The sequence below is a fragment of the Trichoplusia ni genome, chromosome 19, assembly GCF_003590095.1.
Source record: "Trichoplusia ni isolate ovarian cell line Hi5 chromosome 19, tn1, whole genome shotgun sequence".
In the NCBI taxonomy this organism is placed as follows: domain Eukaryota; kingdom Metazoa; phylum Arthropoda; class Insecta; order Lepidoptera; family Noctuidae; genus Trichoplusia; species Trichoplusia ni.
This window is the reverse complement of record NC_039496.1, coordinates 6094322-6113067: the sequence shown is the minus strand read 5'-3', so window position 1 is coordinate 6113067 and position 18746 is coordinate 6094322. Positions and strand designations below refer to the sequence as shown.

At 35.0% G+C, this 18746-nt stretch overlaps 1 protein-coding gene across 1 annotated transcript in view; it reads left to right on the top strand.

The window, feature by feature from the left end:
- LOC113503401 (furin-like protease 2) overlaps positions 1-16194 on the top strand; it is a 31379-nt gene extending 15185 nt beyond the window's left edge. Inside the window, exons 2-12 of the mRNA XM_026885339.1 lie at positions 1910-2014; positions 5778-5906; positions 7986-8120; positions 8299-8606; positions 8677-10437; positions 10623-10738; positions 10806-10923; positions 10999-11553; positions 11820-11917; positions 12652-12839; positions 13125-16194. Coding sequence (XP_026741140.1) covers positions 1910-2014; positions 5778-5906; positions 7986-8120; positions 8299-8606; positions 8677-10437; positions 10623-10738; positions 10806-10923; positions 10999-11553; positions 11820-11917; positions 12652-12839; positions 13125-13289 — 3678 coding nt within the window. The 3' untranslated portion in view covers positions 13290-16194. The remainder of the gene's footprint in view (positions 1-1909; positions 2015-5777; positions 5907-7985; positions 8121-8298; positions 8607-8676; positions 10438-10622; positions 10739-10805; positions 10924-10998; positions 11554-11819; positions 11918-12651; positions 12840-13124) is intronic.
- Positions 16195-18746: the final 2552 nt, after the last annotated feature.

Below are 18746 nucleotides of genomic sequence, written 5' to 3'. Positions count from 1 at the left end.
GGTATATAACATTTCATCCATATTAATATAATATAATAACAATATTGGACAACATTCACACAACGCCATCTAGTCTCAAATTAAGCAGAGCTTGTGTTATGAGTACTAGACAACTGATAAACATACTTATATAGTTCTAAATACATACATATTATAGATAAATTACACCCAGACACAAAACAAATGATCGTGCTCATCACACAAAAATTTGTCCTCGGTGGGAATCGAAACCACGACCTCCGGTATAGCAGTCAGGGTCACTAACCACTAGACCAACAGGCCAGTTTACTATTGCATCGTCTTAAAGGGCAAACATTTTTTGTCAACTGTTTCGCTTTAAATATTAAAATACCATATAATACGTCACCGTGTGATAGACGCCTTAGTTTACTGTGAGTAATATTTGATGTTGTCTGATTATTTTTACTTCGTGTTTCACCCGAAATTCCCGCGGACATTTTTGGTTCAATGCTCGTTTTCATTTCTCTTTTTTTTTTTAATATCTCAAAAAAAATCGTATTATTCAATGCGATAAATGAAGGAATTCTTTTTGAATTGAAACGTTGTTTACGGTAAATGAGATTATAATATTTATGAGAGTTCCCGCGAGTATAAACCTTTTAGAAAACATTATAATGGTGAATTACTTTTCTATGTCATTTTAAATAATTGTCCTAACTTTTAATACCATTGGTAATTGCATTATTTGTCAAACTGCAAGAGGGAAGTAAAAAAACTTTTGATAAATGATAAAAATATGCAGAGACTTTCACAGAGACATCGTGCACAATGGTAATTGTTCCTTGTTTCTCAAGAAAGTTTAGTTTTTATTGAGCTTAAAAGTTTCTCCAAAAAGCTAAAACGCGTCATATTGGGCAGCCGCAAGGCCCACTTGGTTAATTAGAGAATTTAATTAACAAACTATCTTCAAATTGTCAATTTCAATTAGTAGATATATGAATGTATGTATGTATCACGATACAATTATAATGTTTAATGAAATCGTGTTATTTGCGAGAAAATTATGAACTTATTAAATTATAAGCATCAATTGTCAGTAACAAGATAATCCAGAATGAATAAAAAAAAAACCTTTTAATTAGAAAATCTTTTGTCATCTGCTACGGCGTAGCAGGTTGATTTCGTAGACAGAAGTTTGTGATAACAGATGTCTACTTCAAAATGTTTACATTTTCTAGCCACAATAGCTCAGTAAAAGATTTAAAAAAACCCGTAATACTTTTATATGATACTGTTTCATGAATTTCAAATTCCAATCATTGTCTACATGACAAAAACTAACCAAAACTCCTAAAATAATAATATAATAGGATTCGTCGTTTATACCGCAGGGATACCTTAAATAAATGAGGTTCCGGTACATAATCCAATGGAGTACATAGCTCTATCCTAAAGCACCGGTAAATACTTTCGCCAGTCCGATGCAAAGCGGGCTACGGTTACGCAAGCTACGCTCGTAGCGGTTTATTCTTCGTATTTATATTCAACAACTTTTCTTTCTTGTCTTTTGAATCTGTTATGTTAAGGACTTTGTTTCCATTTTGAAATAATATGTACAGCCAATATACCCAGTGGATATATTATGCTTTTTTCATTCTTGTGGTTTCAAAATACGTTTATTTACTTCATTCGGCTGAAAATTATTTTTCAATGATTTATTAATGTGTTTGTCTAAAGTTATACATTAGGGCAGATTTATTTATTTTTATGAATACCGAATTGAACATTAAAATGTTGATAATGAATAAACCTATTTTTATGTTTGCCTTTGATTTAAATTCTTAATTATTTTTCTGATTTTAAGTACCATTAAATGTCACCTTAATAATCGTGAAATATTAAACTCTGATTAAAATGAATGGTAACTAATATTATTGTTTTGTTTCAGATTGGAAACCTGAAGCACTACTTTCTTCTATCGCACCCACATATAAGTAAGAGGTCACCGAATGCCAGCATCGACCATTACAACAGACTCAAAAATGACCCACAGGTAAATACAGCATTTATTTTAATTTGTTTCATCTCGGTTCCACTTGAACATATTTTATTTAATATTGGGACAAAAGCATACATATTGATATTAAAATTTGATTGATAAATAAGTACGTACAACATATTAAAGTCATACTTTAATAGAGAAATAAACAAATAATCTTGAGTTAAGTTATAATTTTAAACTCGACACATCGAAAAAAAATCAAGTCGAGACAGATTGAAAATAATAAGATACTAAAATTCATTTCAGAATAATTTCCATAGCAACGACTAGTAATAATATAAAACTAAGTAAGTTTAACACGATTTTAATATATCATAATAAATAATTTAGCCTTCCAAAAGTTAAAATTCTTATTAAAATTACAATAAATATTAGTTAGATATTTAGTTCGACAATTAATGCTAATTAATAAGTCTGGATATGTTGAAGAATTTGTGTTTATAAAGATAAATTCAGTACATTGTTTTAAGAAACACAATTTATTTGCGATTTTGAGTGGCCAATCACATAAGAATTACCCAGCGGATGGCTTACGACTCCGTCTTAAGGTAAGGTTAATCTGGGTATGAAACGGAGACGCAACTCTACGCCGCGTAGCGCGCTGTCACACTTACACATGTCATCGGTAACAATTTAAGAGGTAGTGGTAACCTCTAATTATGTACCTTTATTACATCCTTGGATCAAGACAGCCTAGTCTTGAGCCGCATTTTGTAACAAAAACTGATTTTGGCCATCAGTTCTATCCCTTTCGGCTGCCTTCAGTCCGAACTGGTTTTGTCTTTAAGCGAATTCTCCTTTCTAAGGCTTCGTTGTCTGTCCGCATGTCTGTTTGTCATGTGACTTGATCTCGTACAGCAAGACAAATTTCACACATTACAATGTTTACTTTATTTTAGCTTGATATATCAATAAAAACAGAACTAAATAAACATTTCAGAACTGTTTTTTAGTCGGCTCTTTGGAATCTCCCGAGTTAATTACTTATAAATTACATAGCATGATTAATTTTGCTCTTGTTTTATGTTATGGTCTTATTGCAATTTGTTTTTACGACTCCATTTGTAGTCCAATCCTTTCATTTTAATACTGTAATAACACATTTACTTTAAATGTGCCATGAAATTTCTCACACCTTTAGGTCTCATAATTTATCGTTAAATTTCTTTAAGCTTTCTTCCTAGTCTCTTATACATTAAAAAAATACAAAACATTAAAAACAAATCCCTTATTTTTTCTTATTTCTTCAATCCTATTTTTTTTCAAGTAAACTAACTCTTGTAGTTATTTGCAAGATAATTGCAATATTGATTTGCTAAATAACAATTCGTTTTGCCCTTTTCGAGCATTTATGCCAAAATTAGCTATAACTAGAAATCGGATAATTTATTTTATTGTTATTTAGGTAGCCACCGCTATAAGTGGAAACTCCTAATAAACTATGGATCATCGATTGATTTCGGATTGTTTGGACATAGGTACAAAAATTAATGAACACCAAACATTATCCAAACGAGAGAAATGAGAACGGTGTTCCAACTCAGATTAACATATATTGTTGGCCCAATGTTAATAATACGAAAACTTGGACTGCTCAAAATCGAAATATCGAAATTCAAAATCAAATATTTCCAAGTATTTGTTCCCGTTTGCGGTTTCAGTTAGGATCGAGATACTAGTTAATATCGGGAGATAATATTTGAACACGTGTTTCTTCGACTTCCCTACACAGCGGCACATCAGTTCCGAACCAATCAATAATCCAGTAATTTGATTGACATCGGTCTACCATCAAATTATTCATTGGGATAATCCTTAAAGTTATCGGATTGGATATCATGACTCGCTCCGTTTTGAATAATTGATTCAACGCCGTATTGAGATTAACGTTAGGATTTTGTCTCAAGGGATTGGCCAGTTAGTTAATCTTCGAATTTGAATGGGATTTAGCGATCCATGAAGATTTCCCGTCGAACGGTTGGTCAGGAGGCAGGCTTGATGAAAGGTTTGGTTTGCTCGTTTAATTTCAGTTCCCGAATAGTTAGGCTATCGTCCGTATAGGGATGTAACAAATTCCTGTTTAAATTTTAGGGATGTAATGCCCTTGTGATTTATGGCTGACTTTGGGTTCGGACTCAAATATATAAGGGTGCTGGTTGGACCCATGCGAATATTAATATTTTCATGATAATGCCAAGAACAATATATGCGTTGTTCTACAGGAATGTAAGCTGTATTACTAGTTACTTATAGGCGTCTTTTTCCGGTACCGACCCCGAACCGAGTACTACTCCTCAAACCAGTATTATCAGAAACTAGTTTTACTAATTTTCATTTATATAATGTGTTAGTAAATGTTTGAGTTTTTAGCAAAAGTCCAAGCGTATATTTATAGTTACTATTAATTTCCATTTAACTTCAAATATTCATGGCTTACCTTAGTAGATCCGTTAACTCTCTACTTTCCCTATACCTGTAATTTACGGCAACATCGTGACGATTCATATTTTATTATTATCTCGCTATAGACTCAGTTAACTCCCGTTTTATTACTCCATTAGACCGCAAATACACTACTATTTGATTTTGTGATACACAAATTGAAGTAATTCACTTAATAGCGGGCTTAAATATCACTAACGTTACTATCTAAACAAATCCTTTATAGATATAAACCTTTATTTGTATTATCATGGCGAAATTAGAAGTATACCTATAATAGCTTAATTTAAAAATCTATTTTAGGACTTCTTAATAGAGTTCAAAATCCATGATTTTCCGTTTGTTGAAACTTGAAATATTGTTTGTGGAAAAGAAAAAGTATAACGTCTTTTGCAGTAGTATGATGAAGAAATGGCTCGAAGTGTAGCAAATCGATGTAATCGTAGCTGAATCAGTTACCTCAAACTACGCCGTTGTAGCCGATGACCGATATAGCTACGTCGTAGCAACTGGGCACATAATGATATAAATTTTCTAAACTGTGTGTTACGCCACTCGATTGATATTTTTGACTAAAAAATGTTGAATACAACAATTTAAAAAATCCATAACTTGGTTTACTTGAATAATAGCTACTGTTTGGCATTAAACATGTCAGAATTATCGGCGTGATAATTTTGATTACGTTTTTGGTTGTTTTATGACAATAAATGATTGCCAACAGCACATTAATGAAAATCAATTGCTTTAAAACATGTATAATATACAGTAAAAATACAGTTGCTCTATTTACGTCTTTGAAAAATTGGTTAAGTCAACTTTACCTTTATACAGTTTTATGTATGTATTATTTATCTACTATGTTTATGGCGGACCTCGTCGGCCATTTGTGCACAGGTCACTGAACACGTCTCTTAACATTTAAGGATTAAGTGTGAACATTTGACAGGTGAGATGGGTCACGCAGCAACGGGAGTTTCAAAAATTTTAAATTCTAACACAAAATCACTTGATTGTAATTTATTTTCAAACTCCACGAACTCGGATACAAGCTTCATTTGTTTTGATAACAGAGTGGATAGACAATTTTAATTGCATTAGAATAGGAAACTTCGAATTCGAAAGAATGGCATAAATTTTCGAGACTTTGACTTATTGGTTTATACATTGGAGCATTTACATACTTAATATCTATATGAGCTAAACCCACGCGAAACAAGGATTAAAATCCTATATTTTAGTCATCAAATTATTCAGTAATTTAAAAATTGTAATAAAGTTATTCCTGTTATAAAACATGACTATTATTCAGGTGAGATGGGTGATGCAGCAGCGCGAGTTGCGGCGCTCGAAGCGCGACCACGCGTGGCCGCGACACGTCATGCGCCAGTCCAGCGCGCCCGCCTTCCCCGACCCACTGTTTAAAGAACAGTGGTATTTGGTAAGATAGCTTAATAGAACCTTTAACTATAAGTGTGACTATCTTTGTTCTAGCATTATTTCTGATTGAGTTAACGCTTTGAGGTATGGGAGAATGCTTGTATTTTTAATATTTTCATTTACTAATAGAAAATACATACGGTGTACTATTGTGTGCTAAGCTATTACTGCACAAGTTGAACAGTCACAGGTTAAGCTACGCTTAATACGACGGTTACGATCGGTCCGTGGATGGGTGACCATCTATGACCCGACGAGTTCTTTCGCGTTTCGGAAGGCACGTTAAATTGTCCCGGCTATTATTGACACTTGTTTGACAGTCGTTACGGATAATCAGAGAGAAATAAAGTCTGACAAACGTTCTGAATTCAAATATACTTCTCGAATATGAAATACATTAAAAATGAAACCATATTTTCACTTTTCCATGGAGTGTTGATTACACAAATTATTAAAACATTAATTAAATAAGAGAAACAAAACATTCGTACTTTGCTAAAAACATACATAAATATACATACAAAGAGAGGCCCTATTTGGAAGTCGGTGAATAATAAATGTTGGAAGTTAGGCTATGTTTGATACAAACAACAACAGCGGCACCTGTTACATTCATAAAATTCCACTGCCTATATTAACGAATAGAAATCACAGTCACAAACAACGTAACCATGATAAACAATAGAACCGTGCATTTACCAATAACTATGTGTAGGTAACGCCCCTAGGCGAGTAACATTCCTACAGTACCTATTCAATCGATTGAATCATCATTGTCTGTGTGTCAAATATATCATATGTTCATGAATTTAGACTCGTCTCTGTGTAGTTCACTGAATCAGTCAAAGCCAGGTACACTGCATAAGTATAAAACAAAACGGCCGAAATTTCAAAAGGTTCACTGATTCAACCCCTGCTTTAATAATTTTTACGGTAAGCAACGAAGTAGAAGAGCAAAATTTAATGTTCTATACTTCTCATGAAGAGCCTATTATACGTTTATGAGTGTCCGGTATCCATAACAATTTAAAGTAACATTAAAACGTAAAATTATCATTTTCTCTCTTTGTGAGAGTGAAATAAACTTAGCGTTTTACATTCTCTGAATTTTAAATACGGAGCGATATTTCTTAAGTAACTGTTCTACTCTGCTAAAACGGCTATTTATTCTACTATTCAAATCGAATTCTTATCCAAACCGATGAAAGTATAAACCAACATTGTAAGTAATTATAGAACTAATATATTTCCAGCCATCTTCTGCATACTTAAAATTTTAAGTGAAAAATAATGAACAAAAAATTATATGACAACTACTTAAAATTCAGAACAAGAACAAAATATTTCAGAACATTTCAGTGGCAGATGTTAAGCATAATTTAATTGTACGAGTGTACTAAGTCGACGAACTCCGAACAAAGAGACTTGGTATCATTTATGCTTAAATTCATCTCACTGAAGAATAGTGTTGGTATTAATTATTCAGTACGAACGTCCCCGAATCGAGGCTTTACATGAAAGTCTCTGTAAACTGGTGACCTTGATGCTCTATTGTTTTATTAGGCAACGCTCATGATGTAGCTTTATTCTAGAGTATTTCATTAAAGTGAGGTACACGAGGCGTTAACAATGGAACTACTAATACATAGTATTAAATATTTACGTAGGCGCCCTGGTGTATTAATTTACCTTTCCTTTCAAAGTTAGTATATAATTTTGACGAATAAGCGTCACAGTTGGTATTTATGATTGCAAATCCTTGTATGTAATTGTAGGTATAACCATTTTTAGTCAAAAGCCGTTTTTTGCTATTTTAGCTAAGTAGTAGAAGGCATCACAACGGGTCAATACTAACAACTGCTATTAAAAACGTTTAAATCCGATAATAGTAGGTTATCCTTTTATTAAAGTAATAAAACTTTTTTATTTTTGTGTATATAGTAAAGTAAATTTAATATGTATAGTTAACAGCTTCACAGAATATAAGACTGGTAGGCATATAGAACGAAAGTAATAGTTAATTTAGGTAGGCATTATGTTTCATCAATGTCCTTAGATAGTCACTGAAGTATTGTTTCAGAATGGAGGTGCCGCAGACGGTCTGGATATGAACGTTGGTTATGCCTGGAGGAAAGGGTACACAGGCAAAGGCGTAGTCATCACAATCTTAGACGATGGTATCCAACCGAACCATCCCGATTTATCACAGAATTATGTAAATATTTTGATTACATTTATATAAAAGTATTAAATTCATTTACCCATTTTTATAGTCCATTAATCAAATCGGCTAAAAATTGTCAAATGAATATCCAATATAGAATAAACAATTCCCTTAAGCGCTCGTGTATTACGTTAGTGAAGTGTATTGAACGGGAAACCCGATATTGTAGGATCCTGCAGCATCGACGGACATAAATGGGAACGACACGGACCCGACACCGCAGGACAATGGCGACAATAAACACGGCACCCGGTGCGCGGGCGAGGTGGCTGCGGTCGCCTACAATAGATACTGCGGCGTCGGGATAGCTTACAACGCCAGCATTGGAGGAGTCAGGATGCTCGACGGCCTTGTTAACGACGCAGTGGAAGCTCAAGCGCTCGGATTTAACCCCCATCACATAGATATCTATAGCGCGTCGTGGGGGCCCGAGGACGACGGAAAAACAGTCGACGGCCCCGGTCCTTTAGCTAGAAGGTATTATCTAATTGCATGTGATTTAGAGATATGGTTGCAGGAAAGCTCATTAAAAGTTGCTTTGTTTCAGGGCGTTTATAAATGGAGTGACGAACGGAAGAGGTGGGAAGGGATCTATTTTTATATGGGCGTCGGGAAACGGCGGCAGGCATACGGATTCCTGCAATTGTGATGGCTATGCGAATAGTATATTTACTATTTCTATTTCTAGTGCAACTCAAGGTGGATATAAACCTTGGTATTTAGAAGAATGTTCTTCAACCATAGCTTCGACTTATAGTTCGGGCACACCAGGCCGAGACAAAAGCGTTACTACCGTGGACATGGACGTGCAATTAAGACCTGATCATATTTGTACAGTAGACCACACAGGGACCTCAGCATCAGCACCATTAGCAGCGGGAATTTGTGCATTAGCCATAGAAGCAAACTCGTTACTAACGTGGAGAGATATGCAACACCTAGTCGTTATGACGTCTCGGTCACAACCTTTAGAAAAGGAAGAAGGGTGGATCGTTAATGGCGTAAAAAGAAAAGTAAGTCACAAGTTCGGCTACGGACTAATGGATGCCGCTCAGATGGTAACATTAGCCGAACAATGGACAAACGTACCTCCTCAGCACATTTGTAAGTCCCAAGAAATAAACGAGGACAAGTCTATTGAAACATCTTTCGGTTATACGATATCAGTGCACATGGATGTGAATGGGTGCAGCGGGACGATGAACGAGGTCAGATTTTTGGAACACGTTCAATGTAAAATTTCACTGAGCTTTTTCCCTAGAGGAAATTTACGGATATTGCTTACGTCGCCAATGGGGACGACTTCCACCCTTTTATTTGAGAGGACGCATGACGCAACGAGCTCTAACTTCGACGATTGGCCGTTTTTAAGTGTCCATTTTTGGGGAGAAAGTGCCGAAGGGCGTTGGACCCTTCAGATATTAAACGCCGGTAATATCCACGTCACTCAACCGGGTATATTGAAAAAGTGGCAATTAATATTCTACGGTACAGCAACGAATCCGATACGATTACGAAATAAAAGCTATTTTAATTCAAACAGTGTTTACCAAGAGGAAAAGGCTTATCATATTAACGATGTTTACGACGCTTCAGAATACTCACAATTTCTTAACGAAATCGAACTCGGCATTTCTGATAGACACAATTACCCCAAAAACATTCCTTCCGCGCAACGCAAAAATGTTTTGGCAGATGCCAACGATAAACAAGTGAAAAGACTGTGCGATCCGGAATGTGATTCGCAAGGTTGTTATGGGAAGGGGCCAACTCAGTGTGTTGCTTGCAAGCATTATCGTTTAGATAACACATGTGTGTCGCGATGTCCCCCGAGGAGCTTCGTTAACCAAGGCGGAGTTTGTTGGCCGTGCCACGAGTCGTGTGAGACGTGCGCGGGAGCGGGGCAGGACTCGTGTCTCACTTGTGCCCCGGCACACTTATTGGTAGTCGATTTAGCTGTTTGTTTGCAACAATGCCCAGACGGATATTACGAGGACCCCGACGCTAATGCGTGCTTCCCATGTGCAGAGCATTGCGATACGTGCTCTGAAAAAGCAGATATGTGCTCGTCGTGTGCGCACAATTATGTTCTGTACAATGGCTCGTGTTTAGCGGCTTGCCCCCCGGGAACTTATCAAAAGGATGATTTAGGATGCATGCCATGTCATGAAACGTGTGAATCTTGTCACGGTCCCAGCCAAAATGCGTGCGTTTCGTGTCGCATTGGTGATTACGCATTCAAGAATCGCTGCGTACCAAAATGCCCCTCAGGATATTACGCCGACGTTCAAAGAAGAGAATGTTTGCCGTAAGTATTATTGTTATGATAATTTATCTTTGCATTCCATTCCGTGATGAAACAGAGGTCGTCAATCTTACGAACGCTCGGAATTTCAAACGTTTTGCTTAGAACTGTTGTACATTGTTCGCGCGTTTAATTGTCGCCTTCGCGTTTAATCTTGTTTAAAGAACAAAATTCGTTGTTTGTTTTAGGTGTCCAATTGGCTGTTCGGTCTGCACGTGTGCCATTTGCTCAGTTTGCCAAGAAAAATGGATTCTTACGAAAAGTGGAACTTGTCTACCCATCGGCAATGATAAATGTGATAGTAGTAAGTAACTTCCTTTAACTATGTTTTTTGGCTTTGTTCTTCGTAGACTAAGTGACTCTTTTTGCAGGTGAGTATTTCGAGGTGGGGAGATGTAAAAATTGCCATTCAACTTGTGAGAAATGTAGCGGATCGAACGAGTGGGACTGTTTGTCTTGTTCGAGTCCTCTGTTGTTACAAGGATCGAGGTAATGGCCCTTTATCCATCTAGACCTTTCCTGTACGATTTGAAGAGCTCAGTTAACATGAAATATTTATTTTAGGTGCGTTGCGGAGTGTGGACAAGGGTATTACCAAACAGCAGGAAGATGCTCCCTATGTCCGCACACTTGTAAAAGTTGTGTGTCAAGATTGAACTGCACTTTGTGTGCTGGTGCCTTACGCTTGCAGTCTGGGACGTGCAGAGCCACCTGTGCTCCGGGCTACTACCCGGACGAGGGAACTTGTTCTAAGTGTTATTTGTCTTGTGAGACATGTACAGGGCCTAGAAGGGATCAGTGTGCTTCTTGCCCACCGGACTGGAGGCTAGCAGCTGGTGAATGTCGGCCTGAGTGTCCGCAGAATTTCTTTCCGTGGGAGAAGAGTTGTCGCCGCTGTCATCACTACTGCCAGGACTGCCACGGCGCGGGCCCCCAGCGGTGCACGTCCTGCCCACCGCACTTCTCGTTAGAGAACGGTTTATGCGTGGAGTGCCTTAGTTCTCAGTACTACGAGCTGCGGACGAGGACGTGCCGTCCATGCCACGACTCGTGCAGGTCGTGCTCGGGGCCCGGCCCCACCAGCTGTGTGACGTGTGCTCATCCCCTACGTTTAGATAGGTAGGGAATAATACTTAGTCAAATAACTCAGCTTTAAAATGTTAGCTATTCTCTTACAAGTTGGGATTTTCATGTACTTCAAATCTGTAATTTCAATTCTAATCCCTTTTATCTTTTTCTCTTGAAACTTAAATCTAACAGATTTTAAAAGAATCCCGTATACTTTTGATACCTTGCATTTTCAATGGTGATGCAGGTTTAAAAGTTTCCGATTTCGAATGGAACAGCAAATAAAATGGTTATGTAAATAGATTTTTCGTTTGCAGAGTGAACCACAAATGTTTGCCTTGCTGCACCGAGAGCATCGCATCGATTTACGTAAATAACAATCAGACAGATTGCTGTCACTGTGATAAGGATATAGGTGAGCCAAACTTTTTCATTTATCAGCTTTAACCCACAGCCGTACCTGATATGAATCATTTACTCATCGTAGTAAAACTATAGTAGGAATTTTACGTAACATATTTTGTATTGTACAAAATGTTCGTCTAATAGGTTATATATCGCTTCAATTTTGTTTTTTTTTTTTCAAGAGAGATTGCTTTCGTTGATACAAAAAGTTTCAACAATATTAAACAGAATATTTCTAGATACGAATACAAGCTAATTTCGCATTTTTATACTCAAATCTGACGTAACATTTCAAAAGTTGGCAAAAAATAAGAAATCTTTGAAACTTGAAATAGGTACTGGAAAAGACAAATCTGAAAGAAATACATAAAGTTTAAGGTATGTCTAAGTAAACGATACAAAGTTTGTGATTTATAAATCTCTAAAGAATACTTCATCTTATTTACGTCCTGTTTAGGTTTAATTTCAGTGTACTATTTAGGTTACGTATTTTTATAATGCAATATTAAGATCATACCCGTCTTTTTCACGTCCTCAAATCTGACATGTTTAAAACCATGTTATAAATATTTTAATTATCAACACCCCTTTTGTCTTTTTAGCATTTCAAGCTATCAATGTTTAATTATAATAATGTGACATGTAACTTGGACCCATTGATTTGATTCCATAGCTCTTTTATGTTTAGTCATATGTTATTACATTCACATCTGTTTCTCTATTTAAAAGACTTTGTTCCTTTAGGAGGTTGCTTAAACGGATCTTCAGCGGGTAAGCGACGAATAGCTGAGAACATACGCACGCACATAACTGCGTCGTTCTTTATCGAAGAGTCCAAAGATGCTACTAATCTTCTAGAACGAAACTCCGTGGTGGTGTGGACTGTGGGAGCTATTCTCTTGGCTGCAGTCGCTGTGGTCATCGCTGTAAAGGTAAATACAAATAGTTTTTATACACCATAAAATGCCTCGGGGATGGTCAAACGTGACGTGATTTGTTGGAGCTGAAATCGATAAATTTTATCAAACGAGCCTTTTCTCGAGAATGTATGATTATTTTTGCTGAAATATCGGGTCTCAAGTCAAACTGTGATGTTTGACCGTCTCGCGAATCCTAAAATTTTGGATACCTACATATTGTTTGACTTCGAAAATTGGAAGATATTATCAAGAAAATATTCGAAACACAATGATTCATAGCAAACGTTTCTCCCACAGTTAAAATCAAGCAAGTATAAGTATCGGACTATTTACCCGAAGACGGAGTACTCCCAACTGACCACAATCGACGAAGACTTGATAGCTCTGACGTCATCAACGACTTTGAAAGCCGTTGATAGTGTGCTAATACAAACTAAAAGTGAACTTGAAGAACCCACATAGCAATATGAACCTTCAAGCCAATGTAATTAGAGTATATTATACACTGCAGACTGATATCTGGTAGTTCCAATATACGATTATGTAAATAGTTGGAGTAACGGCTATTACCTAACTATAGTGTAGTTATTTTATGATTTAAACGAGGTTAATGATAAAACAGTTTTGTTGATCTCGAACTCCAATACTATTTTAGTATAAATTATCGAATTACTAAAATAATATCGAGTGTACTGTATGTATTTTTAAAAGGAATATTTATTTTGAAATGCAATAATACATTACAATTGACATATACCAAATCATGCAGATAATGAATAAATGCTTGTTGGAATAAAAACTTTTTATAACTAATTTATTTTTAAAGTTAGCTGACGGTCGCTTTTTCCTCAATGTTTAATCTCAAGTAACGACCTAAGACGCTTGGAATCATACAAAATTTGGTTTAATTTTCACTGAGTAAAGTAAACATTTTTAAAGTATTTTCGAGCACCATGTCAGGAATCCATGTAAAAATTAAGTAAAGAACATTGCCTTTTCCTCATTTATGCCTGATTTTATTACTGAACAAGTCGCTTACTATGAGCTCTTAAAGTATTAAACCTACCGTAGAGTGAGCAAGATGGCAATATATCTGATGAATAGCGCCGTCTTGCTTCCACAGCAACACCAGTCCTACTTTAAGAGCTCACGGTACAGGCACAAGACCATGTTATTGCATTTCTTGTATAAAAACTAAGTTTAACATTCCTATGCAAATGAATGCAATTCATCTCGCATATGAAGTACATAATTGTATTTTTAATTAGTTCGTGTAGTCATGTCGGATGTCAGAATTTCAATTATTTATCAGGGTGAAGCACAATTGTCTGTCACTCATATAGACATACATACATGAATAACATACAAAAAAAATCAGGTTATTTGTAATTAAAAATACATGATGAAACTATCTCATCGTATTTGTAATTTCAGTAAAGTTAATTTCAAAATTATTGTAAATAATTAGTTGTTTAAAATTCTACACCTGTAAAGATGCAGAAAATAATTGCTTGCTTCACCCTGTACATGTAACTCAATGCATATTATATACGTAATAACAATTTCAGGTAGAGAAACGTTTTTGCACTGTGTGTAACGAAAATTCCTAAAGACCAATATTACATTGAATCGGAATGCGTATTCAACATTGATTTGTGATAGGGGAACAAAGAAAAAGACGGTAAAGATAAGTGGTTTGGGTTGAAATTGAACATTCAATTAGATGATCCGAAAGGAGATATGGAGGAATGTACTCGCGCAGTAACCGGTTTATTTCTGCCTTTGGGTCGTTTCAGACCGGCGATTTAGGCGCGTAGAAAGTCGTTTCTGAAGGACAAAATAGGACGTTATAGGACGCGTATAAGTGTGAGTCTTGAAGCACACTTAACTTGTGCAAGTTTTGACCTGCTTATAGGCAGTTGCCTCGAAAGGTGCTAGTCATGTTCATTTCGTGCCTATAATACTATCTTATTATTCAATCGATGTGGCCCATGTATTGGCATAATTGCGGCGTCATTGGTGCAAGTGACTTGCCGCCATTTGTTTGACAAAACAAAGTGCGCGGTTTCACAAAAAACAACGCCAGTCTGAAACCGCTTTAAGAGGGGTTTTGGTCTAAATAATTTATTTGTTTGTACCGGATTTATTATCATGACCAATGAAATCATATTTTATTTGAAAGATCCTCTAATAAATGTTATACCTCTTCTCTTTTATCATTCAAAATAAAATCTTTATAATTTAATTGCATTCCTTTAGATTTCGGTTTCTAGTTATCCAACGAAAACATGATTTAACGTTCGCAAAAATTCAAAACGAGAATTTCTGTAAAACGAAAGCTACGGCCAGTTCCAGTGCTCTTAAAGAAAACAAAACAGAATCGCCTGATAATAAAACCACGTCGACGTCGTGTCGTAATTTTGTTTTGACAGATTTCAGGTGAGTTTACCGTTAATAAAAATGAGTACTTGCTTTTATGAGACTTTCCCGGATTCTATTTTGATTCTGATTTGAAATTATTAAGCTCGGTATTAAAATTGTATGAACGTATAATTTTGGAGTGTACAACGTTCAGAATAACTTTCTTGGCCGAATAGACATGCTACTTAAAGGTTTAATCCCGTTTATGAACGTATTCAATTAACGAAAATGGAAATTGCTTTAATAATCAGCACCCTACAATTTCATCATCGAAAAAGTTCTAAACATTTTAACAATTTTTTTCATCAATGACACCTCTTCGGGAACTCAATGAAAAATAGAATTGAAATAAACGACAACCGCTCACACGTTATCTTTATCCGCCAAAAAATTCTAATCATTGTTATGAAAAGCATTCGATTAATGTCACATCGGTCTTATAACGGACCAGTATATGTTAATGGGACCCAATTTCACAGCTTGAAGTCAATGCTACACGTTTAAAAATGTAACGTTAACATATCTACGTTTATTTATTTACGTTATCAATGAATGTACTCTGTAAATACGGTTCAATTATTACTGTAATAGAAATCGTTCGTGTAAATATGTAAATAATGACACTTGTAAATATATCGATGGTTTTTATGACGGATAATTAAGTTGGTTGTTTTATTTTTAAACCTGGTTTATGGTTTGTGTAAGGGTAAAGGAATTTAGTAACCTGAATAAGTGAAGCCGTAGCCGAGCCGAATCATTTGGATCATTTCTACTTTTCAAAATTAATTTTTAATCAGTATAAAAAGGTTAAAAGTCTACATTAACGAATATTATCCTTGTCTCATAGGGAGTTTCACGATCATGGTCATATTCACAAAGTCACCCAAACTCTGGTCACGCATTCGTGGATTACAAAGATACTTGCCATTAGTGGGGATCGAATCCGCGTCACGCCGCGCTCTGTGGGTTTGGCGTGGTCAACCCAAACACTCGGCTATCCGTGCAGGCTAAGTAAGTAAAGTAATCACCAGTTTTCAAAATCTATGAAATAGTCATTTGTAACTATTTGTTTACAAGTTTTAATATGAAGGACACAAACGATATGTCATTAGCGGGGGTGACAGCAGAACTGCAAAAGGAGGTTGTTACTGGGACGCAATAAGTATAAAACATGTACCTAAAAATAAAAATATTTAACTATTTTTGTCTGCATTAGGTATTTTCCATTTATTTTTACTTATATTAGAATTAAATGAGAGTGATGCTATTAGTTTTCTATGAAAAAAAAAGTATTCACATTTTACATTAAAAAAGAGTATCTATTAATTTTATCCGATATTCAATACGCACACACATTTAGTTGTACAAAAAAGAAAAATAAAATAAAAACAGGTTTTCAGTTTAACGTATTAATTCCGCTCTATTTTTTGATATTTAAAACCTTTTTTGTTACTAAGCAATTTAGTGCACGGAGTATTCATTGAATTTGTGCTATTGTATGGAATAGTTGAGACTAATTTTAAATACCCGAAAATCATTCATCCTTTTCGGTACTGTGATGGTCGCAAACAACAGTCGGTCATTGAACAGGATAGCAAAACTCGAGTATGTTACAACTGATTCGATAGGTGAAACTTAAGAAGGTAGCTAGCTAAAGTCAAACAATTTTATTGACTTGCAGTGACTTCAGAGACAAATTAAATAAAAAATCTTTTAGAAAAAATAAGTGAGAGATTGCAGATTATTTAAAAAGTACATATTCTATTTTAATTTCCTTTGTTTACACCATTAGACATCATAATTGTAAACGATTAAATTAAAAAAGAAGGTAAACGGTGAGTAAATACAATATTCATCATAACTTCGTCGCTACACTTGGTTCCCATTCCAAATAAATATTTGATCGCTTTATTTGTACAAAAATATCGTTCTTTCGGAAACGCGTTTAGCGAAATCAAAGAGCCATAACTAATTCACAGGCAGATAACAGCTTACGGTACTTTTTTATTCAGCGTACCGTTTTGAATTTATAAGTTTATTTAAAATTCCAAAGCAAGGGTGCTATGGCTCGTTACTTCAATCGAATGATTGTAAATAAAATCTTGAGGTATTTTTAAGGAAATACTTTTGTATAATCATTGGAGCTAACAAATAAATTTTAGTTAAAAACAAACGAATCGTAAATATTTTTGCAAAAATACTCCTTTATTTTGTAAGTCTATTTTGTTTATCTTTGAAAAGTGTCCTCAAAGACAATTTGTACCATTTTAGACTTCGTTATGGAAAATAATGTATTTCAATGATGTGTTATATAATTATGTGTAAAAAAGGTCTCTATTTATTATTTCATACAATTATTTATTTATTTTTACAGATATTAGAATTAGGTTAAGTGTCCTATAAAAGTGGAGTTAAATCCGTCACAGTCAGGTTATTTCCCATAATTATATTTAATATTTTAACGGGACCAAACGACAAACAATTACATACAGTTATTTCACCGATAAGTAATAAAGTTTGGGAAGAATATTAAGCCTTGAACATACAATTTTCGTAAATCACGGCTTAAATAGGACATGTTGTATAGAATGGGCCTGACCTTAGTATGCTTATAGAGGTCAGATCACACTAGTGGCATTTGGTGACAAATATCAAACTATTAACTTTCATAGGTTGGGTGTATATTAAACATCGTTGTAATCCTACTTCCTACTGATATTATAGAGCCAAAAGTTTGTATGTAAGAGTGCAAAGACGTGTGGACGTGTGTTCCTCTTTCATGCAAAAACCACTAAACGGATTTAGACGAAACTTAGTACACAGATAGTTTTTAACCAGGATTAACTTATAGAATAGATTTTATGTTCCCGTTCGATTAATTTGTACCGGGCAGGCTCGGAGGCAACAGGTAATTTAACAAATATATTCATTTAAGGTGTGTAAACCTGAGAGACTACTTGAGACCGGAAATATAAGTTGCAGTTATTTAAACATAAAATAATTATTCTCTATTCTAACTTGACTGTTAATAGCAAAGTTCCTAAGCAAAAAGCATTTTCATAATAAAAAGTTGTATTTTATCTAAACAGTTAAAACAATTTTGAATGGGAAATGTAAAACCGGTAAATTAAACAGCTATATCGGTGGCGGTTTTTATAAAAATCAGCGACAATAAAAACGGATTACCTAAAGTCTTAACGGCGATACGTAACGCGATACACACGGTAAAATTGTTTATAAAACTAAGTTTAAAAAACAATATTAGGCCCTTGAACAAGGTATTTGGACATATGAGGAATTGTGTCAACTCTTGAAGAATACTTATTATCTTAAAGAAAAACTATTCTAATATTCTCATTAGTGTTTAAGGTTAATTTCTTGATATAAAAAAAAAACAAGATCATAAGAGAAATTAAAATTGTCGCATTAAATTATCCCTACATCACTATCATGCAAACGATACGATCCAACTGAAAAACAAAAGCAAAACAGTAATAA